This window comes from Aythya ferina, assembly GCF_964211825.1.
Source record: "Aythya ferina genome assembly, chromosome: 7".
Lineage (NCBI taxonomy): Eukaryota > Metazoa > Chordata > Aves > Anseriformes > Anatidae > Aythya > Aythya ferina.
In genome coordinates, this window is record NC_140302.1 from 35,015,506 (window position 1) to 35,041,875 (window position 26,370).

The following is a 26,370-nucleotide window of genomic DNA, read 5'->3' on the forward strand; positions in this document are numbered from 1 at the left end:
GGTTTGTAGCTAAGTGAATCGTCTTATCTTTGGAAGCTTCAAAACCCCAGCTTTATCTAAATAGTGATTTATCGGATTTGTTTTGTCCTGTAGAGATGTTTGTGTTCTCTGGTGCTCAGCGTTACAAATGACTTGCAGCTAATTACCAAGTGAGCTGTGTGGCTGCTGTATCCTTAAATAGTTAGGGAAGAAAACAAGTGATTTCTCCATTAGGAAGTCGCTGGCCTATTAAATATTAGGAGAGAGCATATAGCATTTATACGAACTCTTACTGTTTAATTATGGCTAAACTTCCAGTCTGTATCTGCATGCTGCGTAGCAGAAGCACAGTTATTAAGCACAGTTTTTTTGTTTGTCCACATAAACAAAATGAACCGTAAAAGAAAGAAAGACATTCATCAGCGTCTCTCCAAATGAAATGCTTCATATTGACCCAAATTTATTGCCTGTGTTTAGCTTCAGCATGGATCCCGTCTCAGCGTTTCATCGAAGCTGTGCTTGGCTGCTCCGGAGTTGATAATGCTTCCTGAGCATCCCTTTATAAAGATGAATATTTTATTCTGGCTGCACGCTGCTGTGACATTAATCATGGTGGGCTGGACTTGTGCAGCCGAGGATGAACGGCTGTGGGATCGCTGCTGTCTGTAATCGTTGTGCATCGCCCTCCTGAGCTGGCTTCACAGCTGGATTCAGGGCAGGAGCCCCCAGGCTCTGGGTGGATCGAGGTTTCCCATTAATCAGCGCCCGGAGGTGTTTGTGACCAGCAGGTTGAGGAAGGGCAACTTTTCCCCGTTCTGTACCTGTAAATAATCAGGACGTAGCTGACCAAGCCACAGTTTGTCAAGATGCTTTATGGCAAAGGATGCGCTAAGTGGAGATAAGATTCTACTCCGATAGCACTAGGTTTGTTGAAATACACGTGTTGTATGGATATGTGCGTAAATAAAGGTATCTGTGTGTTGGTGGGGTTCCCTCTTAGGATTTTATTGCCTTCCAGGTCTTGTGTGTTTCATTGGAGGTATCTGGAAAACCTCAACGTAGTTTATGGAACAGTTTTGGTAGCAGTTTCTGCTCAGGATGACGCTGGATGCGTTGGGTGATCCAGCATTAAAAGCATCGTGCGATGGGAAAGCAGCGGGACGAAGGAGTTTGGTTTTGAACTGGGAAGGATCTGGCTTTTTTACGGAATAGTGGAGCAGCCAGGACACCTTGGCACTTGGCTTTATCCTCCTGTAGCCTGCCTGGTGCAGCAGGTACCCAGCGAGGGGCGGATGGATGCTCACCAGTCGGTGCTGGGGAAGGCAGAGCCGGGCTGCTGGCACCCAGAAGTGCTACCCAGGAGAACTTGGGCCTTGGTGCAGGCTGTGTGACCCCAGATAAGAGTGTGACAAATCAGTTTGCGTTTCCTTTCCCAGAAATTCAGTGTGAATACCTGCCCTGTCGATCACCATGCACACCAGGCAATCCAACCCCCAGGGGCAGAGCTGCAGTTCTGCCTTCCCAATTCACATGGAGTGAGCAGTTAGTGGTGATTTGGTGGCTCCCGGCGTGTAGGAATGCCCCAGGTAGCTGAGCGAGGAAGGGAACAGACCTGGGGGTTGGATTCCCCTACAGGTTTATGGATAGTGCAGCTGCAAACAAATAACGGGGGCTTGCAGTGATGCTTCTCTTATTAGATTTTCTTTTTTAATCCATTTTTTTTGCTGCTTACTGGGTAAGTCTTAAAGGAAAAGGGTACGAGGGGATGTGGAGCTACGGCTGGATGTATTTCTCCATGTCAATACTACGCAGGGACTGGTGCCTGCTTCTCGGTGGGAAAGAATTGACCTAATGCCCCAGGAGGTTGCTAATTAAACAGCAAACTCCCACGTGGAGGAAACCAACACTTCCAGGTGCTCTCTGAGTGAGATCCCCACTTGTGCATCCCTGCCCGGCACCCACCCGCAGGAGTCACTTGAGACCGAAGGGTTCCTCTCGAGCTGCCGGGGCTGGGAGCCCTGAAACCCCTCCGGGGACCTGTGTGGGTCCTTGCAGGGTGACCTCGTGTTACTGAGCCGAGGCTCCTGGCTTTTTGTGGGGGCTGCTTTCCTGGGGAGTCCTCCGAGGGCAGAGCTGCCCCCTGGGTTAAAGGAATGAGCCTGGGCGGTGCTCAGACCTGATGTGCACGAGATAGGGGGGTGGGTTGGGAGGAAAGGGGTTTGGGAACTGATGTTTGTAGGGTAAAGGATGTGGAATAGCCTCATGTTTTTTGTCTGTTCCTGTTGTTATCTAGGGTAGGGGCATAAAATGTGCTCACCCTTCCCTCACCTCCAAAATGTAGGCTGATAGCAGGCAGGCTGTAATTTCGCAGTGTAATTTCACCACTGTAATTTCTTTAGGAGTAAGCCAGGCTCTGATAAACAGCTGTCCTCTCCTTTGGGCTCAGATTTATTTGGGGTGGGCATGGGGACAGGCTGAGGGGTTTTACCTTGGGTGCTCCCCCGCTGTGAGGATGCTGCTGGTGGGCTGGGAGCTGTGTCCTTAGGGCAGGAGTGGCCCAGGGGCACTGAGTGCTAGGTCCCTGCATCTTGTCTGTGCAGGGCCATTTGCAGCTTGTACACTCATTACACTGATTAGATCAGTGCCACAGTGATACCTGCTCTAGTTCTCAGTCCTCACTTTGCTTCCCAAACCTCCTTGATTGGAGCTGAAACACTGAGCCGAATTATTCCACTCCATGATTTACCTTCCCCTTATCTCTGCTTCCTGAATCACTTCCCTTGGCCGGGACTATTCCCGGGTAGAAATGCAGGTGACTGGGAAGCTGGAAGTTCTCTTTTTCTTAATTTTTTTTGTCTCATAAGCACCGGAGCAGCTCGGCTGTGTCGGCGATGCGGGGAAGGTCCTGAACTTGTGTAACCTTGTGTCTTGTGTGCAGACTGCAGGGAGATCTTGCTGCCAACCATGACAGATCAGCTCAAGTATCACTTGGAAAGACAAGAAGATCTGGAGGCTTGCTGCCAGCTGCTGAGTAACATCCTGGAAGTGCTCTACAAGAAAGATGTGGTCAGTATCTCGCGCTTCTGCGGTGCTTAGCATCTAAAAGGGTTGGATGGTGGTAGGACCCATTCAGCAGGAAACTCCTCATCACTTCGATGCTTTTTTTTTTTTTTCCTCCTTACCAGTCTTTTGGAAGACTTCTTTTTTAGGTATGCAGCGACAAGGATGGGTTGTTTGACATCTTTTTGGATATTTCTTACTGTTTCTGCAGCAGTTCCAGTTACAGAATCCTATTTCTTTTCCAGATACTGGTAGGACAGTGAGTAGGATGCATCCACTTAGGAGATCAACCTCTCACACAGTGTCTAGCCTCTGCCTGCTGGAAAGTATTTGATTCCATCCCCCATCCCCACCAGCCCCCAGCAGTCTGGGAAACACACATTTGAGATGTGTTGATGCTGGCCCATGAGGCCAGATACATGAATTTCTGCTTTTGTAAACACAGAAATTTGTTTAACTGTTTAAAGTGCTGTTTAGTTTTACACAGCAGGGCTCTCCACCCCGCAAGAAATGACCTGGATTAGCAGGTGGCTGCTTCTGCTTCTGACCCCGCTGGGGTCACCTCCTCACATAACACCTAACATCCTATTTGACTATTTCGAGGGGGTTTCTGATTTTATTTTGTTTTATTTATATGATTTCTGATTTTATTTATTTTTTTTTTTTTGGAAGAAGTTCTGTGCCACGACTTCAGAGAGTGGGTGATGCTTAGAGGAGATGCTTAGAGAGTAGGGAGAGCTGAAGGGTGGAGAGGAGCAGGGTGCCAAGGTGCCTTTAGCCCTGAAGATGCTCCTTGTAGCAGAATTGTACGCTTTATCCCAAAGACAGCTCTGTCAGCAGGGGGAAGAAAAACCCATATTGAAGCAGTAGCTGTGTCTGTCTGCACAGGTGATGGATCGCTCTTCAAATATGCAAATGCCTTTTCCATATATGCATGTCTGCCTTTGCTAATTAAGTATAATGAGATGATAAGCTGGGGGTTATTATGTGGATCCAAGGGCAAGGAAGAGAATGGCTCATCAGAGTGTTTGTGCTGCAGCCAAGAAGCACCACGAAGATGCTGCTTTATTTAGATAATTATCTGGGAGAAGGCTTCCAAGTGCTGGCTGTAGAATTGTTTCACCTTCCCACCTTCCCCTTTTGAAGTCTGCTCCTTCAGACTAAGGAAAACTAAGAAATAAACCTCTTTATAAAGTATAGGCTGGGAGTGATGTTCATTTATTATGGGTTTTAACTCCTTGTCAGGTTTTTCTTTGGCTTCAGTCCCTGTGTGCAGCATCCTGCATGAAGTTTCTGAACTTTTCTTACAGGCCAGTTGTGCCAAACACCCTATTTTCAACTCTTCTAAAAATAACAGCAGATTACATACAAGACAAAAAAATAACTGGACATAATTGACTGAAATCGAAGCTCCTCACTTAAACTTTTCCTTTTTGCTTTTCTTAGTTTCTTTTAATTGAGCTTTTGTAGAATCAGCCCCCAGAACTTGCTAATGACTGTGGACTTATGATGTTGGAAAAATGGCTTAGGAAAATAAAATTAAGTAACTAAGTGTCATGGTTATTGCTGCTAGTTCCAGGGGCTTGCTTTTAATTTAGATAACTCTAACAGCAAAAATAAATTTATCAGGAACATGTATTAATAAGACGTTTCACGGTCTTCTTTAAATCTGAGGCTAATTTTCTGCCTTTGATCAGTAGCAGTTAAGTGCTGCTTTATTTAACTTTCACAAGAAAGGTGGTTTTAAAGGCAAACATAAATATTTGAATTGTATTGGTGTCTCTTGTACCTAGTTACCATTCATTTATTCTTTTTCCCTAGGGGCCAACACAACGCCATGTCCAGATAATCATGGAGAAGCTACTGAGGACAGTAAATAGAACAGTCATTTCCATGGGACGTGATTCGGAGCTCATTGTAAGTGTCTATTGATGAAAACTTAAATACCTTTGTCGCATCTTTGTCAACCCGGCTGTAATAGGATTTAAATCCCAAGCGATCCAAAGCAATCAAATCCTTCTGCAGCTGGCTGCGTGTGCTCGGTAAGCTGGAGAGCATCGCCTTGTCGGTTTTCTGTGGCTTTCATAGGTGGTGGTGGTGGGGGCACTGGTCACATCAGACCAGGGTTTTCATCTTTCTGAGCGGTTGTTATTGTTCTACGTGAATCTGGTTCAGTTCAGTTCAACGCACAGACTTGTTGCTGTCGTTAAGCTCACCTGAAGTCCTGAATTTTCCTTAAAAAAAAAAAAAAAAAGTGTGTATCTGCTAGTCTAATGGGGGAGTCCATTAGCACTTTTTTCGTTTTGATCTCCGTTTTCTTTTCCTATTTTATTTCTGTGTAATTGCACACGGTGATATTTTACTTCTTATTACAAAGAGGAAAGAACTCTTTGCATCTTCCTTACCTGCTGCCGTCCCATTTACTTGGCACAGTGATGTTCGTGTTTTCAGGCATACTACAATGTTAGTTCTGTCTTCTGTGCTTCATCCACTAGCTTTTATTTCCTGTCTTAGCTTTTATCACATTGGTTTGCAATCATAGTTTTTGTCATAAAAAGTGATAATGGATCACCAAGTCCTTCGCTAGAGCAAAACCCAGTTACGAGTGGCTCTCGTTCTTCCAGAATACAAGGTTGGATTCTACTAACGGTGAAAAAATCATAAGATTTATATGTTGTAACTTTGTGTATTACCACAGAAGTTATTAATAATGTGCAGAACAGATTATATTCAAATATCTGTCTGTGCTAGGGCACAAAACTTTCTTCTTTGTCCCCCAGCTGTGAAGTAGGTGTCAATCTTAAGACACATGCATGGGAAATTTCTTCAGTGCAGTTCGAGTGTGAATTCATGATTCTTTTGGTGAACGTTATTTAGATACCGTATTAAAATGTTAATTATTCCTTTTGAACTTAATCAGATTTGAAACTTTCTCCTGTGCGTATTCCAGCTCAGTGTGGTTGTGTCAGAAATACCCGTGGTGGTCGTGAGCACACCGTGAAGTCACTCGATCCGCGCGCGCTGTAATTAGGTGATGCCTATTAACAGGCCTGGGTCTTTCAAGGAGTACTTACTGCTAGCTTAAGATTCAGTCCTGTGCTGAAGGAATCCTCCTGTGATCAAACCGGTAGCGATTCATTTCCGTGGTGTCAACAAAGTCGGGGATGAAAATGCAGCCGCTAATTAGCAGGCAGAACCTGACCCCTCTCGGATCAGCACCAGGCAGAAATTATGCATTAACTTTTCCTTTCTTGCCGCTAGAACAGTTTCACCTGGAGTTTGTAGTAGAGAATTAATCACACAGGATGAGGAGAAGGAAGGAGGTTTAAAAATGAGTGATTTTAGAGAGGCACAGTTGAACTAATAACTTCTTTTTGGAAGTAGCAAACTACAGAGCCTGTGCGATTTGCTCCTTGTGTTAGCAGAGCCGTGTTGGTGTCCTGCAGGGAGCACGTCTCCACCTGTTCCCGTTCCTATTTCAGTCTCCATCATATTCTTCATCCCTCTGTCTGAGCTGGAGGTGCTCCTGAGCTAGGCTGGGTTGTGCCTTAGTGTAAGGGGAGCACGGGGCACCAAATTTGCTGTTACAGGAGAACATATAATTAGAGCCTACTAAAGACACTACAAATAATTCAGTAGCTCGCTCTGTGTTACAACATCTGGATGGGGTTTTGTACGTGTGATGCTGATACAAGTGTTAGCGGGTCAGCTTCCTTTGGAAAAACATCCCAGAAAGCTGGCTGTGCTGGGCGTACCTGCTTGGAGAAGGTGCTGACCTTCGGTGCAAGGTGGGAGCGCAGCCCCGCGGTGCTGAGCCAGCACCCGTGCAGAAATCCGATGGAGTTTGCCTGTTTTGTGTACAATTTATCGGTATTCCACCTTGGTCCAGGGAGTGAGAAAGGAGTTTTGGTAACTCGTACTGTATCTCAATCCAAATGTTGGACAAGGGGCAGAAACCCTTTAAAGGCTTTCAGTTTTCTGTGAAAGCGGTGACTTTATGTGCTTGGAAATTAGCGTTTGTTCCCTCCTTGCCAGATCAAGAGAGGTTTTAAGATTAAAAAAAAAAACTCATTTCACCATGTAACTACTTGTTATTTGTGGCAAGATTTTTCTGGAAGTCTCGCTGTGGTGATTTTCCTTGCTCCGTTTGCCGAGTGAAGCTGTGCAGGTCGTTCTCAGTGAAGGTGAGATTCAGGTACTTTTATTTTTTCTGTGAATTCACCTGCAGCCAGACCACAAAACCTTCCCTTCTGGAAGATGCATTGTCAGAAAAAAGTAAATTGAGCAGACTTCCTTGGCTCCTTCTCTAAGTATAACTGAAATAATCTCTTCCCTTGCCCGGCACTGTTTGAGGAGCACTGTGCTCCCGGCTCCTCAGCGTTTTGCAGCCCCCGGTAAACCCAGGTGCTTCAGGTGGCAGATGTATGAATCTATTAAATAGACGATCTCAATTCCTCTGTATGGTGGAACAAGTCACATTCCTTGTTTCCAGAGAGAAAATACAGCAGGGATTTAAGAGCAGAGGGGTGGGAAGTGGTTCTGCTCCCGCCAGCCTCTGTCCTTGGGAGCTCTGAAAATCACTTCGCGCTCTGTGGGGAAAAGGCAGCTGAAAACCCACTGTGATACCAGCAGAAAAAAGGCTCCTGTGAATTCTCTTGGGATGTGTGGCCAGGTAGGAGAGGACTTGGTGGCTTTACCCGTGAGTGGAATATTTCCCACATCGCTTTTTTTTTCTATTCTTTTTCCATGAGACATTTTGGGCAAGAATGCAGTGAGACCAGTGAGGAGCTGCAGAAATGATCAGAAAGCTGAGAAAGTGATTTGTGATGTGAGAGCCTCCAGACACCTGAAGTTCAGGGAAGATTTAGGGCTGGAAGAGAACCTCTGTAGGGTGGGAATGACGCCTGTCAGAGGAAGGAAGAGGAGCCGGTGACAGCGCAGGAGAGACAGAAGTAAAAGGTGAAAGACAGTGGTGGATTCTCTGCCTCCTGGCATTTCCAAGGCAGCGTGCCTTCCCAGAAGGAGTTTGTAAGGGAAACTTGAGTAATTGGGGGTCACGAGAGAGAGTTCTGGAGCTTACCTTGTAGATGGGCTGAAGCTAGATGATGTAAATTGTCTTTGTGACCCTGAACTCCGCAGGTTACAATGCACGGCAGTTCCAAACCGTAGGTAGGAAGGGTTCATGAAAACGAATCCATTTGATTTAGAAAAAGTGATCAGCCATTAAAACCCTGAGTGAAATTAACGGCATAGACACCTCTGCATCTGAGGTAAGAAAAAGCAAACACTTTGTACTGATGGTAGGATTTTCCAGTTTTAATCATGATTTTTTTTTCATGTTATCCTGATTTTTAAGCTATTTTTACAGTGATTTTTTTTTTTCCTTTAAGAAAACAAGTGATACTTACAGGAGTGGTGTTTCCTAATGGTTCTAAACCAAAGAATGGAGCTGACGCTTCATGGGAATTAGACGGACTTAGAAACTAACAAGGAGTAGAAAATCACTGCAGCATCTATTGGCTAAAAATAATTTTCAGGGAGAAGTGCCTGTAGCAAATCAGTGTGTGAAAGTGCGTGGTGCTCTCAGGGAACTCGGCAAAGCCATGTTAAGTGCCACACTGGAAGTGAAGATGCATTTTCTCTGCTGTAACCTCATACCTGCAGTTTATAGGATCCCTTACATTGGGGTGGAGATAGCTTCGTGTCAGTCACACTTAACTAAAAGCTCTCCTGAAGCAGGTTCGGCTCTCGGTGCCTAGCCCGAGTGATTCTAAATGCAATACAATATGATACATCTTACACACTTGCAAAAACATTTTATTACAAATTACATTGTATGGTACGATATAACACGGTATGTAATTGTAAGCAAGACTATGTATGTTAGCTTTTCCATCGTTTAAAAAAATGTAAAAAATTAAAAATCTGCAACTTCTTAAGAAAATAGCCTGGACATGTACAGAACACGCCGTGAGAACTTCCACTTTTAGCTCTTTGTGTGTTTCACCAGTGACTTCCCCTCTGACAGTAACTGCTTACAGGATACGGGTCTCCGGATGGGGCAGGAACCGCACAGAAATAGTGGAGTTTGGTGTCAGAGTCCCTGCACACGACAACGTTCAGAATAGATTTATGGGCAGAGCTACTGATGAGGTGACGCTAACGATTCGTAATTGATTGCCATTGAGAGATGCTTGGTTTAATTACTGAAACTAAATGGCGTGGTAGCGTGTATGAGTCTATAAATTATTACTGCTATTTTGAAATATTAAATATTGTTGTATTTTCTTCTCATGTCCATATTTGATATTTCTTTTTAGGAAAAAAAAAATAGATTTTCTTGTTGGGAAATATTTGGGTTTCTAGAACATGTAAGGTGGGCTGCCCTGTAAACAGTTCTATGTAATTAATTAAAAACACTATAAAATACATGGAACACACATTTTTTTCCAGATGAAACAATTGCACTTCCTTCCTGGTACACAGGACCAATCACCTTTTCTTAATCCTTCAGCTTTCACAGCCGTATTTTGGGACAGTGTTTGTGTTTGGACAAGAACTCGGAGCCCTCTTGAAGTCACTACAAAGGTGACTTTTTCATTAAAGCACGCCGAAAATAATTTCAAGGTGGACATAAACATCTCCTGCATTTCTGTTCCCTTTTTAACCTCTTTTTCTTATTTTTCCCCAAACCAAATAGCATGTGATTTTCCTTTTTTTTTTTTTTTTTTTTTTTTTCAAATTTTATGTCGAGCTAAGAAACGGTGTAAGTGAAAGCATTTCAAGTTTGCTACTACGTGCAAGCTCCTCTGCTTATGATTACTTTTCTTCCACCTAAAGACTGAAGAATTTGTATCTTAATCCTGCTGCAGGGTGTGCAATTTCAAAACCAACTTAGAGTAACCCATTTGTATGATTCAAATGATCCTAACTCCTTAAAAAAAGAAAAAAAAAAATGATATCCCCGGTCCCATGTCACTTCCAGCAGGAGATTTTTTTTCCACAACTGGTCATTTTTGGTAGGACTTTAATGACAGTAACAAATACTTAAGGGAAAGGGTTCCAGTTTATAATTCCGAGCAAAATTTTAAGTGTCAAAAAAAAAAGAAATTTGATTCACATTTGTTCCCTAAGTGCATTGGTTAGTAAGTACAATTAGTAGATGTAGGTAGAAACTCTGATGTGGTGGTTGGGAAACCCATCTGAGAAGCTTGGTAAATAAATAAATAAATAGATTAATAAATAAATAAATAGCTCTTAAAATTGCTGCTTCTTCCAAGCAGGTTTCAAAGCGTAATGCGTGCTATAAAATTTATGGTGCCTTTCGCAGTAATGGAGAGGTTTTCCAAAGATTGCATTAGAAAAAGATCCTACGTCATGGCAAACGCCAGCAATTGGTAGAGCTTGGTATTCTTTTTTGTGTGTTTTGATTTTTTTTTTTTTTTTTTCCTGTGCCAGAACGTGTCATTTAGACCTTTTGGGTACCAAAAAATGAAAAGTGAGATCTAGGACGGTTTGTCCTGTGGCCTTGACCCTGTCAGCTTGGTGTGGTTAAAGGCTCGTCCTGAATTTGGGAGATTTCTAGCCGCTCGCCTGCTGGAGGAGAGCAGCAGGCTTCTTCTGGTGGTGAGGACACAGCTAGGTTAGAAATGACGGTGCGTTGTCGAAATGTGATAGCTTGGCTGAAGTCTACAACACATGAAGGCAAATATACACACAGTCACGTCTTAGAGAGTATTCATGGTCTCGGACCACATGAAAAATTGTGCTTTGTCCAGGATATATGTGCTGAAAACTGCACTCCCCGATCAACATGGATTTGTAAAACTGAAGACGATTGCAAACGTAAGGCTTGCTCGCTTTTTTTTTTTTTTTCCCCTCGTTGTTTAAAAGACGACAAACCAAACCCCCAGAAGGCTTTAAAACAAGAGTGATATTGCGCTGCGCACAGGATGACAGCCTACGACTGACCGGGTTAGAATGTGATGCTCTCAGATCTAAGGGGGGGGGGGGGAATAGTTTTACTTTCCGTTTTGTACAAATTGCAATTCAGGTTTTACATCCCACATTGGTGAACCGCAAGTAAAAGCTGGCAAGGGGTCAGGTACCGCCTTGCTCTCCCGAGCACGAGTTCCTAGGTACAAAGGCCTTTTTGGTACACACGGTGAGAGCTGAACGCCGCCGGCCGCCTCCCAACAGCAGCGGCCGGCAGCACGGATCAACCTGCAGAGATCCCGTTGTAGGTGATGGACACAACCCCACATCTTCTTCAGAGAAGGCCTTGAACTCCACATGGGACGGACTTGGTTAAAGGAACCAGAGTTTCCATCTTCCGTGCTTTTTTGATTCAGTTTTGGATTTTTGCTTGGGAGTGGAGGAGTAGCTCTCCTGAGAATAAGGCAAAGGTGCAACCTGAGTTTCCTCGATAGGATGAAGTTTTCTCAAAACTGGCTGTAGTTTATCTTCTTGCTGCTTAAAATCCAATTCCACGCTAAAATTGGGAAGAAAAAAGCAATTAGCTGTTATAGGATAATCTAGGCACTTCACTCTGCTGCTCTCTAGATGCAGAGAACTTTTGCTTCTGAAAAAAGCTGCCGAGAAGGCGAGAGGTAAGGAGGCTGACCTGGCCACTCGTATACCTTAGCTGTTTCTTGCAAGTTTTACCGTTAGATTAATTTCACCAAATTCCCACCATGTGTACGTACTCATCTCTGAAAAATAACTACGTTAAAAACCTGTTTCTCCTTTACATTGCGAACCTTCTGCATATACACACAGCCCTGTAACAAGGACAGTAAAATACGACCTACTCAGCCTCTGAATGAGTGCTGAGACAAAAGCAGCTGGGGCTGTAGGCTCATTTGTTTAGCTGATCAGATCTGTAGGTAGCAGGGAAAGGACGCGTTACAGTAATAGCTCGTGTGTAGTTGTTTTGTTTCATTTGCTTTTAAAATTTAATAGCAATAATAATTGCTAAATAAATAAAAATATTAAAAAAGCAATAAGGGAAACACTTGTTTAGTCTTAAAGCATGCATTCAGAAAACATACTTAAGGTCCAGATTACACCTCCTGAATTCTAAGGACTCTCCACTACACAATCCTGCTAGCAATTAAGAAACATAATAACGATGAAATTATAACCCTTATTTCAACAGAGAGAGCTACAGATTCAAGGTTAGCTTAGAAAACAAATCACATTATGAACTTCAGCAAAATACTAATTTTATCTGATCCTCAAAAACCAATCTAGGCCACGTACATTCAAGTACCTTAAACGTCATGGATTGATATTAGGGAAGTTTTATGGAACGAGTGGTGTAATATCTTCCTTCCCTACGTGTTGCTTGATACTCTAAAACTACGAGACTGAGTGCATCTTTTGAGGCATTTGAGAGGCTGCCCTTGACTCTGCACTGACTGCTTCGGATACCTCAGTGCTGCATAAACATCCGAGGTCAGTGCTCCTGAATGTCAGCTCACTTTTATAACTATTAAATTTGTTTTCTGAGTCCTTTCTGACCTTGCTTGTTTGGAGTAAGGTATCAGAGAAGCTATGCTGCTTTACTCCATCTGTGGATTTAGGTGGATTTTATTTTCCTCTTGGATCGGAGGAGAGGAAATCAAAAGTTTGGTAGGAAAAGTTTGGGATGTTGCAAGGATGAGGTGGGTTATTGGGTGGCTTTTCCCAGAGCTGGTGAAGAGTCTGCCTGTCAGGAGAACTTCCAGTGAAGTCCCTAGAAGGAGGTGCTGTAAAGGTGTTAGGTTTTTTATTTATTTATTTTTAATCTGGCTGTAAGACTAGTTAAACCTAGTTTAATGGTTAAACACATACTGAGTAAAACAGCATTTCAGTCATCTGGAGTGGTTGGAGAAACTCCCCAATAGTCAAAGAAGTTTTTTAGATAAGAGTTGAAATACTCAAAATATTTTTCCTGCCTCCATGTTGTTAAGTGGTAAAAAGACATTTCAAAAGGAAGGAAAAAAATATATTTACATTTCAATTTCAGATACACCAGCATCAGATCTGCTGGTACTACAGAGGCACGCTCTAAGAGCCCTGCATCTAATACTCATCCTCCTTAAGGACAGAGCAGAGCAGTCTTCAACTCAGTAACTCTCTTAAGACCTACTCAAAATTGATGTAAAAAAAATGTAAAAGCCAAAGCAACTTTCTGAGCAGAATACCTTTTTTTCACAATCAGTTTTTATTAAAGATGGACTGCAAGAGAAGAACTCTGCTAATTCTGGTCCGTATGACAAAACCCCCCTTACTGTCATTCTTTACTGCATGAAACCATTTGCAGCTCATTGCAGGCTGTTTTATCTATTTACATCAAAATAAATATTTTTTTTTTCTTCTGAAAACTCTAAAGAGCGTGAAAGGAAATGTATTTTACCTCTTGTAACTGCATACATTTTGCAGGAGAGCTGTTATCTATCAGGATCAATTTATTTAGCTTTGCAGGTTTCCTAACGTAACTGTTCCTTTGAGGCAAATGATTTGTTTGCTTGCAAACTTAGGATTCCGTGTCGACTTGTTTGTGCTGCAGTAAGAACACAAAAACCTTATTTGGTGATTTTTCAGATTTCTCTAAATCAGCTGTAGCTGGTTTTATTTTGGGTTTCTAACTTTCTGTCCAACAGATGGAATACAATTAAATTCAGAGAGTGTCACATAGCTGTGTGGCTTCTTTATATTTCGGTGGATGTTCTCTACAGCCTGTTCCCATCTTCCCAAACCTTGTATTTGAGAACTAGTTTTTGTCACCTAGCACAGCTGATGATATTGCTTTGCTGAGTGATACTTCTGTATCCTAAGCATCTCTAGGTTTCCTCTCAGTGACTTTTCCTTGACAATTTTTTTTTTTAATTCCTTTATGCCGTGTGGTTTGTTTCACTCTTGAATGGCCTCTTTCATGTCTTCAGGTCTCCCTGTGATAAGTGCAGTTACCATATAACTGCAGGCTATGTGCATTATTCGTTTTGGAGCTTGTTATTGGCATCAGAAGTATTTTTTCCATAGCTCGATGACCAAGCAGTATATTTTTCAACAGTTAGGCCAACAATTATGAACGCCAACAATAACGAATAAGCCCTACAAAAACGAAACAAATAGTATCAGGCCTTGTAAACCGAAGTAGCAGACCTTGGAGGAATTGATTCTGATGCACTCAAACACAAGTGTCGGGGAGCTGGGCTTGCCACACCTGAGGCACGCCGCAGAAAGGTAGCGGGCAGTGCTTGAGTGATGCCTGGAAAACTGCTGTCATCCCTCTGAGCAGCCAACTCGCTCAGCCTGCTTTATTTTCTGCTTAACCCCATCTGCTGAATCCCAGCCCTGTGATTAGGGACCGGTGTGGTGGGTTTTCTGTTCTCGGCTTCGTGGCTTCTCTAATGATTTTGAGAATTTATGTTAATGAGTGTTTATTTTTTGCATGCTGGCAGGAGAGTGAACTTCTTCTAATTTTGTTGCTGTGTAAGGGATTGAAAACAGTTTGAGGAGTCATAACCACTTGGTTTTAAACATATGGGACGTGGGAGCGGATCTAGCAACAAGCTTGGAGATTCGGATGGGCTTTCATCTTTCCTAACATAGTCACACGTTATTAATGTGCATCAGTTTAAGGTGCTGGATGCTAACAGTCTGGTACGTCAGCTCTGTAAGGTTGCAGAATTGGAACAGTTCAGGTTCAGGACCAGGTTGCTCAGGGCCTCACCCAGCTGGCTCTTGAAATCTCCAAGGAGGGAGTTTGCACGGGCTCGGGGCTGCGATCCCCCTCAAGGGTAAACCCAACCTTTCGCCTGTTCAACCACAACCCTTCTCCTTTGACTTGACACACCCTCTGTTTCCTTTTTTACTCTCTAGTTTGTAATGTTTAGGCCCCAATCCTACAAGCATTTGACGAGAGGTTTAACTCTACAGCAGGCTATGCGGAGTTGGAATTAAAGAACATCACTGCCTCTCCTCCTGGGTTGCATGAATAGGATGCCATGGAGTTAGTGCGTGCCACGTCTTGGAAGATCAGGATCCAGATAAGCACTAATAACTTGAGAAATAGCTCAATATACTTGCAAACAATCTCTTTTTTTTTTTTTTTTAATTTTCCATTTCAACCTGAATATCGCAGGTGCCTAGGATCCAAAGCATTGTCAGTGTTGGGAAGCTGTTAAGATCAAAATCTTCAACTAAACATCTCACAGGCTTAGAAGTAAGGTGAGAAAGAACGTAAGTTAATTACTGTGGGTAGGAAACGAAAAAAAAAACGGTGAAATTCCTAGTCTGGTCATTTAGTTACCTGATTTTGTTATACTGATACCATCTTAGGAATTTGTCTACTTGTCTTCATTTTGTATGCCATATTTACGTATTTTCATAATTATCATTATGTCGAACCTTTACAATTAAACTACTTCCACGTGGCCTCTGTGCTACCTGGTTGACTTGCATCACCGTGATTTTAACCTGTAACAGCTGCTGGTTTAGTGAGTGTTAAATTGCATAGATTCTAATAATAGGTTTTCAATTAAATAGCTGGAGCGTGCCTTAAAATGTCACTGACAAAATTAAATACTGTAAAACAGCGAATATGATTGCAAAATCCTGAAGGACTAAAAAACAGCCAAATTAATGGTTGCTGCAGCTCTGAATAATTTTTTTTTCCCAGGAGCTCCAATAGCGCAGTCCTGATGTAAGTTTGTTTGTTCCCCCTGTGCAGAAATCGGCTAGAGATTTGATCATTTCCAGCAGCTAAAGTAACCTTGCAAAAACTACAGAGTATTTGTGACCTCTCTGAGCAGAGGGAGGCCTAGCCTGAATTCCTTAAGATGCTCCTTCACAGGGATAATTCCTGATAGAGGCCGTAGAATAATGCACAAAAATATTAAACAGAAGCCTCATTTTCTCATAAAGATTCCTTTTCGAGGATTAAAATTCATGAGGGATGGTAATTTAAATAGAAACGGAAAGGGCAGTTCCACTAAAAGATAATCACGGAATAAAACAGCCTGTGAAGATTTGAGTGCACATGGGTTTGGGTGTGATAGATTCAGTACAATTTCTGCATATCAATGCGATTTCTCCTTAATAACCAGATCTTGGTAGACCTCAGTATTAAGTTGACTTTGTGCTGACAATTTACCCTGATAAGGGTTATCCTCTCTCCTTAAAAATGATAGTGAATCTGCATTTAGCTTGGAAAGGATACATGGATAATTCTTTTTGTATCTTTCTATAAGTTTTGTTCTATAGTTTGTAAAAGACGGACGATTTTAAAACTGTTTTGAGGCCTTTTGTTTTGAGATGTGGATACTGATGGGGTGGGTTAATGTTTGACACATCAACACCTGACTAAAAGTTTGCTTATTTTTACTAAAAATGACATTTTTTGACTACTCATTTAACCGCTGTGTGGCGATTACTACAAAGACATGCTGCAAAACACTTTTTACTAGTTTAGACTGTTGTCGTGTAGCTGGGGCTTGGTCATTAAAAGCTCTGTTGATAATATTGCAGCTAAAGAGTCTCGAAGCTGTCTTTGAGCCTAGAGCTCCAGGAGACGTGGCACAACTGATCCTGTCCCTATTAGGATCCCGGTGACAGCAGGCTGCTGAAACCTTTGGGGTAATTGCTCCAGCCTTTCCCAGCCTTCACGGGAGCAGCTAAATGGGTCTTTAATTGGCAGGGGAAGCAGCGAATTGATGTGTGCTGCAGGACGAGGATGCAGTTAATGTTGCTCATCTCATGCAATGGAAGAAATCTGACCTGGGTTAGAATTCATCAAGTTCCTGAGCCTGTTTCCTATGGCAGCAACAAGTACATTTTTGAGGGAGTGGGGAATCAAATTTAGATGGTTCTTTTCCTACTGGTTCCTGGAGTAGGAAAGTTTAATTTTTTGGGACCTTCTATCTTTTAACAGTTTCATGTTTGAACAGTTTCCTATTTATCAAAAAAGGAAAAAGTAACCTGGTTTCCCACTTTTCTTTAATTCTAAAAAGTATGTATTCTTTTCAACATTAAGACAATGAAAGAATAGATTTGGAATATTAGTAAAAAAGACATACTTCATATGCAAAATAACTCCTTTCAAAATCCTCTACTTGAAATGTTTACTAAAAGTCTGAGCATTTTTGCACATAAAAAGCAACAAAAATAGCTTAGAGTACAACAGTGACTTGTGTCTTCCACATTGTCTTCAGCTTTTGTGCTAGATCGTATTAATATTCGGAGAAGTCATCTTGAGGAGCAGAATTTAATTACAGTGATTGTTTCTGCATTCTAGCTCCTCATCTCTGCTACACTTGACACCACAGCAGGTAGCTGGTTTGGCAGTAGGGCAACTGATTCATTCCCCTAAGATGCTTCAGTTTAAAAATAGAGCTTTGAAAGACCTCCGAAGTGTCTTTTTTTAATGTTACCGTGTTAAAAACTGAATTGCATTTTTGAAAGCAAAGGCAATTGTGGACGATGTCAAGAATTCTTTGAGCTCTTGACTTGCCCCGTAAGGGGGTTGGTTACATTTTCTTTGGTCTCCCCTGTCTACTGCCTGTGTGAAGGGAGGACAGTGGGTCCAAGCTGGGTAAAAACACTTCTCCTAGTATCATAAAAGCAGTCAGGGAATGTGCTTTAATTTCTGTCCCTAAAACATGTTCTTTCTTAACTGTACCTGTGTGCAAGGTTTGTCTTGCAGTCCTTTAGAGGTGCTCCCTGTATCCTTGCACGCAGAGTTCAGGTTTACCAGCAGCTTGAGCATCCTCCCTAATGAGATGCTTCATTTTGTTCGGAGGTTCCAGCACTGTAGTATTTGACTTGGGGAAGATCCTACAAGGCAATGTGTCTTAGTGGTGGTTTTATCAGCGAATTTCTCTTTTATCCTTTCTGGCTGCTTATCTTGTCATAGTAATTCAGCCTTCTCAGAGTTTCCCCTGTTTTGCGCTGTCTTCTGCTTTTAGACTTCTTGCCTGCAGCGTGTATTCTCCTACTGTGTCAAAAAGCTGAGCTGATTTTTGCTAAAACTTCCCCTGGAAACACTGCTTTAGGCGAATGCCCTGCATCGACAGCTTCAGTCCAAATGGCTGTTCTGGTGGGAAATGCTGGGGAGCCGGCTGGTAATGCGTGTGGAGGGAAGCCCTTCAAATCTGCATGGCTGCGTGCTTTTCATTTGCAGGGCATGTAAGAGGTAGAAACGGGTAAGTTCCTTCCTTTTAAACCTGCTGACTAGAAATCAAGCCCTTTAAAAATAAAATAAAATTGTTTTTGAAACAAAAAGAGCACCTCTGATGACAGAGTGCTGTGTTGCAACTTCCCTGTCTGCCCTGGGAAAGAAATTGCATGGGATGAGCAAACAGGGCAGTAGGAGAGGCCTTTGTTATTTCTATGCTGCTAAATGCCTTTCTAAAGGAGAAATACATAAATTGGGTCCTTCCCCTGCACAGAACAGCACCTTGCTCTTTCCTAGGTAGCTGGGAAGGAGAAAAGATGGAGCTGAAGCTTTCCATCCTTCCTTCTTTCACTTCTAGGCAGCTTGGGTGTAATGTATGGATAGGTGCAGGTCTTCCACCTCAATCAGAAACCGAGTAGACAAACAAGGGGGGAAGTGGTTTTCAGACCTAGACAGCATTTGTACATTCATTTTAGTTTGTATCTTTAGTTAATACCAGTCTTTATACATTTTCATCTGCACTATATTGCCTGATTTTCTGAAATACCTGCTGATATGTTTCAGAAGGAAATCTAGAAATAAGTTCTCAGAATATTTTATCCCTTTGTACAGAAAAGAGAAGAAATTCCTGGTAGAATGATAATCTGAGTCACATTTATTTCCATCTTACCTGCACCACATGTAAACATGCAGTTGCTTTGCTTTAAGACTCTCTGTAATGGAGGAGGATAATTAAGCTGTCAGTATGAAACACATCATCAAACTCCTGATGGCTTCGTGTCATGCCCACTGATTATCTGTTATTCATTACATAGTACATGGCAAAACAGGTCTCTTGGCTGATAAACTTTAGGAGGCGAACCTCTGCTTTAGAGAAAACTGAAACGTATCCTTCCACCGTCTGCACCTGATTCTGTTCTAGCGAGTAAACTCCCAAGTATTTCCTTCTGGAGGAGAAATTCTAGCAGGTATAACACATCTTTAACAAAGCCATGAAGCAGTTTTGTCATGTTTGAAGGTTTGACAGTAATGAGCCAACCTGTATTCACCTTCCAGAACCGTACACCTTCAAAACGAGTCTGTTAAAGGGGATTTTTGTATGCATGCAGCGAGTCTTCACTTGTGCATTGCATGAAGACTGAGCAGGTCTGATTTGAAGAAGGCAGACGTGTCCTGTTCGTGTTGAGCAGGATGTATTTGCCCTGTATGTTTTAAAAACTTACCTACTACAAATGTGAGAGTATGAAAAGCCTGGGTAATAATGTCATTTCCCTGATTAAACTACCTAAATTGAATCTGTACCTGGTTATCTGTGCTCTGAAATCTCAAAATTGCTTCCTGAGTCCGGCTGTTACTGCTATGAAATCAATTTGGCACGTGGAGCTGCTGGACAGGAATTGGAAGCATCTCTAGCAACGTGACAATGAAGCTCACAACTTGTAGCACTCCACATCCAGGAGCTGCAGCGGTGCAGTGACCGCAGTCATCTATTTGTCATTTTAGGCTTGAAAGCAGATGTCAGTTCATATAAGTAATTTAGTGAAGGTAAATTTATTTTCTGTTTTTTAATCTGCTTCTGTGTATTGGAAAAAACAAACACCATTTTAATGAAGGCTACCATTTCATCTTGCATTAATGAATAAAATTGTTACTCTCATTAAGTAAGAAGAGGGAGTATTCATATTTTAACCTACCTGTAGATGATACACGCGCTGTTCCTGCACGTGTCGCAATTAGCCGTGTCTTGACCAGTCCGATATGAAAGCCTACAAAGATAAGAACACAAGGTCATTAAAAAGCAATTTATTTGAACATGTCTTTGCCTTCTGTCATTGCTTTTCATAGAAATAAGAACTTTTTTTTAAAAAACTTTAGTATTGACCATACCAATCCAGCTAGAAAACAGGATCAAGAGGAAGACCATCCCATCTAACTAACGTTTCCCTTATTCACCTGGCCTGCACCTCTCTCATCACCCTTCAGTTTGAGGCATGGTCCAGCTCTTACTTTCCCTAAGTATTGTCACCTATGCAAGGATTTGTCTGTACGCAGATGGAAATTTCATTAAAATAAATGTCTTAAATTAAAAGGAACAAAGCAGCCTGTATATCAATGCAAATGTTCTTGCATGCAAAGGACTTTAAAATGAAAATTGCGAAGTCAGTTTTTACATAGTAGCACTGTCCTTTTTTTTTTATAGACTTACATATCTAAACTAGATCATTTTAAGTTTTTTTTATTCCGATTTGTGTAAAATACAAAAATACAAAAAAAGTCTGGTATCTGCCGTTTACTCCTAGCTGCTTGTAAAAGAAATGGGGAAATACGTCATCTCTGGAAGTTTGAGGATTGTGGATCGGGTTAGCAGTAATTTAAGGGAATGCTGCCGAGCTCAGGTTCTGGGGACGGAGGGCCTGCTTCTTGCTTCCCAGGCACCGTAACAGTCATTGGAAAAAAACAGCGTTTGTGGAAATACTGATTTAATTTTTACTTAACAAAACATCAGGCCTCTCTAATACACAATTTTAATGAAAAATGATACACAAATTGTTCATATGCCTGTCCCTAACACAGAAAATGAGCATTTCCTAAATACCTACGCTGCGTCACTTCTCCTTACTATTTAAAAAGCTTTGAGTATTGTTTAAGAAGCTTATTAGGCTCCTTATAAGGACATATTTTACCTAAAACTTATGTTTTTAAGAGAGAAGAAATCCCTCAGTGTGACCTTGAAGGCAGCGAGGGAATCTCTGGCACTGAGACACTGCGGGATGCTGCTTTTGGCCCTTGGAGGCCTGAAGTAGTTTCTGCTTTCAGTTCCCCGTTAAGACTCTCCTGGAGGCAGGCACTCGGCTTGGCACCACTGCATTAAACTTGGGCTTGTGAAATTATTTTTCCAAGCTATTGATCAAATCCTGAAACCCGTCGCTGAAAGACCCAGCCCCTGAACTTCACAGCTCAGCGTCTGGAAGCCGTGGTTTCCCGCAGGTAGTTAACAACCACCCTGGGAGGAACAGCACGGGTGTCTGAATGCCTCTCTATAGATAAAGACATAAACGCGCCGTGCTGGGTGCCAGTTTTTTTCATTAGATGTCACTTGGGACGTTTTTATTTCTCCGTGGAAGCCTGCAAAGTACCTTTTAATATACAGGTAATTAGCTGCTTCGTAGACTAATGACCTCCTGCTCTCCGGCAGCCTGTGCTGCTCGTGCCGGGCTCTCTGCTCTCTGCAAAGTGCTTCTCGGAGCAAATGGATGTGTCTCTGAATCGCCGCCCTCTCGGGATGCTCCGTGACAAAGAAGTGGACCTGTGGGCGCTCCTAGTTCCTGAGGCATCCAGCCAGCTCCCACCAGCACCGTGCCCATCGTAACAAAACGTTTTGGCTGTGAAAAGCTCACCCCAAGTTAGTAGGCTGCTTACTTATTTAGCAAAAAACATACTTTGTTTGGTCTTACTGTGGATGTGCCAGGTCAGTCATGAACTGTGGTCCTGCTTCCGTAACTTGCAATTTTGATTTATTTATTCTTTAATCTTGTTTTCAGGACTTTTATCCAAATTAATTTCTAATGCATATGATGATCTTTTAATGCTTAAAACCATATTTCTCAATTTATGGTATAAGGCAGGCTCAACCTGATAAAAACTGGCCCTATGATATCAGCATTAAAATGATTTGATCACTTTGAAATCCCGATTTCCCAGCTGCCCCGTTCAGCACTGTTGCTTTTAGCCTCACTGCCACCCCCAAACCGACCTGTTCACAATGAGTTGTTTGGCAATTTATGATCAACTTGTCTTAAAATGTCATTTTCCTCCTTAAATCTTTTCAGCTTTCTCAGGGAGGGCTTTTCTTTCAAGCTTCGGTTCAGGTGATGCTGCTTCATTAGCCAAGGCTGCGCTGTACCAGAGGTGGTACAGCACAAATGCAATTACTTACAAATTAAACTCTTTATAAAAGAATTTTGTTGTTTTTTACCCTGGGGCTTCAGGCTTTCACTTTCTTGTTTTCACATAATTATCTACAGAAATGCTGGCATGGAATTTACCTACCTCATGCCAGCAAAGATTTTACCATTAGCACAGTGGTTCTGCACACAGACCTTACACAGTGAAGTAAAAACCAACTTGCTGAGAAACAGAGCAGCTGGAGGTATTGAAAAGTATTTTTCAATTTTTATTTGAATGGGTAAATGTGAAGTTTTTCACAAAGGTTCCTACGGAAAACTTTGCTTTTTAGTGAACTGATGAGTAGCTTTGGTCTGCCTGAGATCCAAAATGGGGTGCCTGGGAGCCAGGAGTTCCCCCAAGCTGGGACTCCTGTGAGCAATGCACTTTATATAAAAATTATTTTTACATTTTCTATGTAAAAATTATTTCTACGTAAAGTTATTACTTTTATTTTATATTTTTTATTACTGTTATTTTTCATTATTAGCCCTGCAGCTTCATTGCCCACTTTTACCATCACGGGTTTGGGCATGCTGCACTGGTTTACGTGTAGGAAACACTGGGTTTCATAACTTTGATGGATAAAACTTGTGGCTGTTGAACAACCAGCTCTTGGTTTTGCCCTTTTGGCTTACGTTGCTTTCGGTCTCCCCTAACAAAAATCCAGCAGCTTCGTGCTTTGATACCTTGCGCCTCGTCTTTCTGCCTCCACGTGGATGTGTGCAGATGGGCCTGGCCAGTGCCATGTGCTCGGGGATGTAGGTGCTGGAGGAGGGATAGTTAGAGATTACTGCTGGCTGTGTCTGCCTCTGATGAGCTGGGTAAGCGAGCAGAGGGCTCTCCGGGCTCGGTGTTTCACGTGTGGTTGCCAGCTCCACTGCGTGCTATTTTCCGGAGGCTTTTACGTGCTTGCATTTCTTTTAGCATTCTTGGCACAACCGGAGCTTAACCTCAATTAACACCTCCAAGGAGGAAAATATGATAATGAAGAGCAGCCATTTGCTGATCTGGACTGGCAGTTGCTAAGAATAGGCAGGAGTTTCAGAGCAGCCCGAAGGAATTACATACACCTCGAAAACCCCTGAGAAATGCTGAATTTGTGCACCTGCTTGAGGCGTCTTTTGAAAATACCAACTGCAGCACCTTAAAACCATCTTTGCATTTGGGTAGGCTTCTGCAAATATAAATTGGAGGCCTGGCTGTGCTGAGAGGGAAGTGTAGGTCTGTACATACTGAAATCCTTCTGTGGTTCAGGAGGTGGCGAGGGAGGGGGCACTAATCCAAGTACCCTGAGCAAGTATTGAAAACAAAGAAAACCTTACAGAGTGGTTTGGAGAGTAGTTTTGTTACATCCTTTAACTTCTTCACTGAAAGGGTTGTGAGGCACTGGAACAGGCTGCCCAGGGAAGTGGTGGAGTCACCATCCTTGGAAGTCTTCAAAAGACGCTTAGATGTAGAGCTTAGGGATATGGTTTAGTGGAGGGCTGTTAGCGTTAGGTTGGAGGTTGGACTCGATGACCTTGAGGTCTCTTCCAACCTAGAAAATTCTGTGATTCTGTGATCCTCCTGCTGGGACTATACAGAGCACAGAGAGTTAAACACTCTGACGTTACCTGGGTTTGCAGAATAATGCCTTAAAAATAAATAGCGTGGGGGTGAACTTTGCAAAACTTGCATTTACTGTTAAGCACTGAAGAGTAACGTGGCTGATAACCAGGCTTCAGGAGGGAGTTGTCCACCCTTATTATTAACATAATTCGGCTTCTGGCAGAATCAGATGACTTCCTGATGTTCTGTGCATTGTAGTCGTCCTTGTGGATGTTGTAGCTGCATAAATAGAGGAAGATCACTCGACAGGTTTGGCAGGTGAAGCTAAATCCTGCTTAGCCATGGTCTTAGTCTAACCTAGGAAAGATGTGGCATTGTATGATGTGGAAAGCCACCTCGTATAAATACACTTCTATCAGCAAAGTCCTGTTTCTGCTGGATTAAGCTGCCTCTGGGTGCCCTAAGCCACGTGCAGGGATGCTGCAGCTGGGCCGGCAGCAAGCTCACAGCCAGCTCTGCTGGGAAGCCCCCGGCCCCGTGGGTCAGTGGAAAAGCTGACACAACCCTCCTGGTGCCGTGTTCTCATTACGCTGAAAACCAGCAGTCAACAGCTGTCATTTATAGCTGGCAGTGCTACAGCCAAAAGAATAAATAACTGCAGAAGAGCGGCGTTGAGCCCAGAGCGATTGACTTGATTGACTCGATGCTTAAACATTTCGTTCGCCTACATCTGGACGCAAACACTGAATTGTTCCATCTCAGATGTTACGTTTTTTTCTCCTCTGCTTTCACCTGAAGTTTTAATTACTTTATTTTTTTTTTTTTTCTCTGGAGTTTTTTTGACCTTATTTGCTTCCCTGGTACAAGCCTTGGGAGCATCCTGGCGCACACAGCGCTGTGACGAGCAGCGTAGGGTCCTTGGAGCACTCAGAGCAGCTAGAGAAAGGGGTGCTTTAGTATGTCCTCCTTCAGGTTTGGTTGCTTTATGTGGAATTTAATTGCATTTAAAATAGATTGGGTGTTACAGCTGTGAGCAGAAGCCACTCTTTGTTAGAGCTGTGCTTTGCAGCGCCCCAAAAGGGCCGTGAGCTCCCTGCTACCTCCAGCACTATCGGCTCCCCCCAGCCAGCAGCTGTTGCCCCGTTTTTTAGCAGTCTCGTGGACTTGTAGTGGGGATTTGCCTTCCTGGTGGGGCTTTCCTGTCCTGCTCTGAAGTTGTCAGCACCTTCCTGGGGACGGCCGCGATACCTGGCAGCTGCAAAGCTCCGTGCCTGTGCAGTCAGAGCACACGTGCAGAGGTGGGAAGGCAGAAGCTGTCCTGGCTCTGGGGTATGTAGGGAGGCTGTAGGTACTCAGGGTTATCCTGCTGGGTACCAGGATGTTTTAACATCAAAAACAGAGCCAAAACGATAAAAAAAAGGCAAAAGAAACTACGCACAAATTCAGTAACTCATTTCTGAAAGTTGTTTTTAACTGATGGTAGAGGATGGAAGTGGAAATTGCGCGATGCTCTAATAGCAGAATCATTTTCCAGATTTTTTTTCCCCTATCTTTCTTGTTATTACAGGGCTCGTATTATTCATCTGGTCTCTGAAAGTACTTTGAAATGTAGCGGAGCTCAGTGGTGAGATTTTTTAGGCTGTTTCCAAGACAGTAGTTTGTTGTTTTTTCCCCAGTCCTGACAGTTGGAAGCAGATGACTAATTTTCTTTTTGAGGTATTTGCACTGTGGGCGTGTGGCATAACTCCCAAGACAGCAATTCAAGTGCTTTCACCCCGTAAATACATTTTTATATTGTACTCAGGTTAGTTAGGGAGTGAGGGTTTAAAAAAAAAAAAAAACAAAGCAAAAAACACAATAAAAAACAACCACCGTATTTCAATAGGGCTGCCTAGTGATTAAAACCCAACCAAACAACACAAGCAAACAAAAAACCCCAACCTTGTGAATCAAAAGAATTAAAAAGGCATTTCAAGTGAAATCAGAAAATCTTGTAGGAATTACGAGTGTTTGAGGTCTGGCATCTCTCCTGAATGCCTTTGTTTCTCTGTCATATCACAAAAAAATGAGAAGGATAATTAAAATGTCAGCAGTTTGTGTATCAATAATTCAGGGAATTTGTTGGCTCTGGCTGAGCACCAACTTTATCTCTGGCTGGCAGCTCTTTGGGGGAGTGCTTGGTTATCTGTCACACAGCTTACTCAGTATCACACCCCGAGGTCTGGCTTTGCCCCTCGTGCTTTGCTCTGGACCCCAGCATCATCATTTGGGTGCTGCGAGACTTGTGAACCTCGTGCTGCAGCCCCCTTTATGGTAGTTTCGTTCCTATTCCAAGTCCCTGTTGCTCTCCCACCCCCAAATCCACCTTATTTTAAAATGAATGCCTTCTGCATGTAACTTCTGGGGTTTGCAGGGCTGATCTTTGTGCAAGCCCGTGCTGTGCTCAGACCTCTCTAGGTGCCAGGCTCCTGCTGGACTCAGACTTCTGACGAGTATGGTTGCTGCCCGGTGCTCTTGCTGTTTGGGTAGTGCTTCCAAGGTCAGTACTTGCAGGAAGGAGGAGCAGCAGGAAGGCCCTTGGAAGCAGGTCTCTGCAGGCCCCGGCACTTTGTTTTCTCATTTCCCTACCTGATGGTTTGATTTCACTGCAGTGCAGGAGAACCGGTGGAGAAGCA

The 26,370-nt window shown here is 42.9% G+C and overlaps 2 protein-coding genes across 5 annotated transcripts in view; one reads left to right on the plus strand and one right to left on the minus strand.

The window, feature by feature from the left end:
* The window catches only part of DOCK1 (dedicator of cytokinesis 1), a 257,618-nt gene that overhangs the window by 64,692 nt on the left and 166,556 nt on the right, over positions 1-26,370 (plus strand). For all 4 annotated transcript variants that reach the window (XM_084525023.1, XM_084525025.1, XM_084525022.1 and 1 more), the window contains exons 26-27: positions 2,918-3,045; positions 4,861-4,956. In XM_084525023.1, the coding sequence (XP_084381149.1) occupies positions 2,918-3,045; positions 4,861-4,956 (224 nt within the window). The remainder of the gene's footprint in view (positions 1-2,917; positions 3,046-4,860; positions 4,957-26,370) is intronic.
* Positions 9,747-26,370, minus strand: part of INSYN2A (inhibitory synaptic factor 2A) — a 38,507-nt gene continuing 21,883 nt past the window's right edge. The window contains exons 3-4 of the mRNA XM_084525026.1: positions 19,894-19,965; positions 9,747-11,530 (exon numbers count right to left, since the gene is read on the minus strand). Of these exons, the coding sequence (XP_084381152.1) occupies positions 11,347-11,530; positions 19,894-19,965 (256 nt within the window). The 3' untranslated portion in view covers positions 9,747-11,346. The remainder of the gene's footprint in view (positions 11,531-19,893; positions 19,966-26,370) is intronic.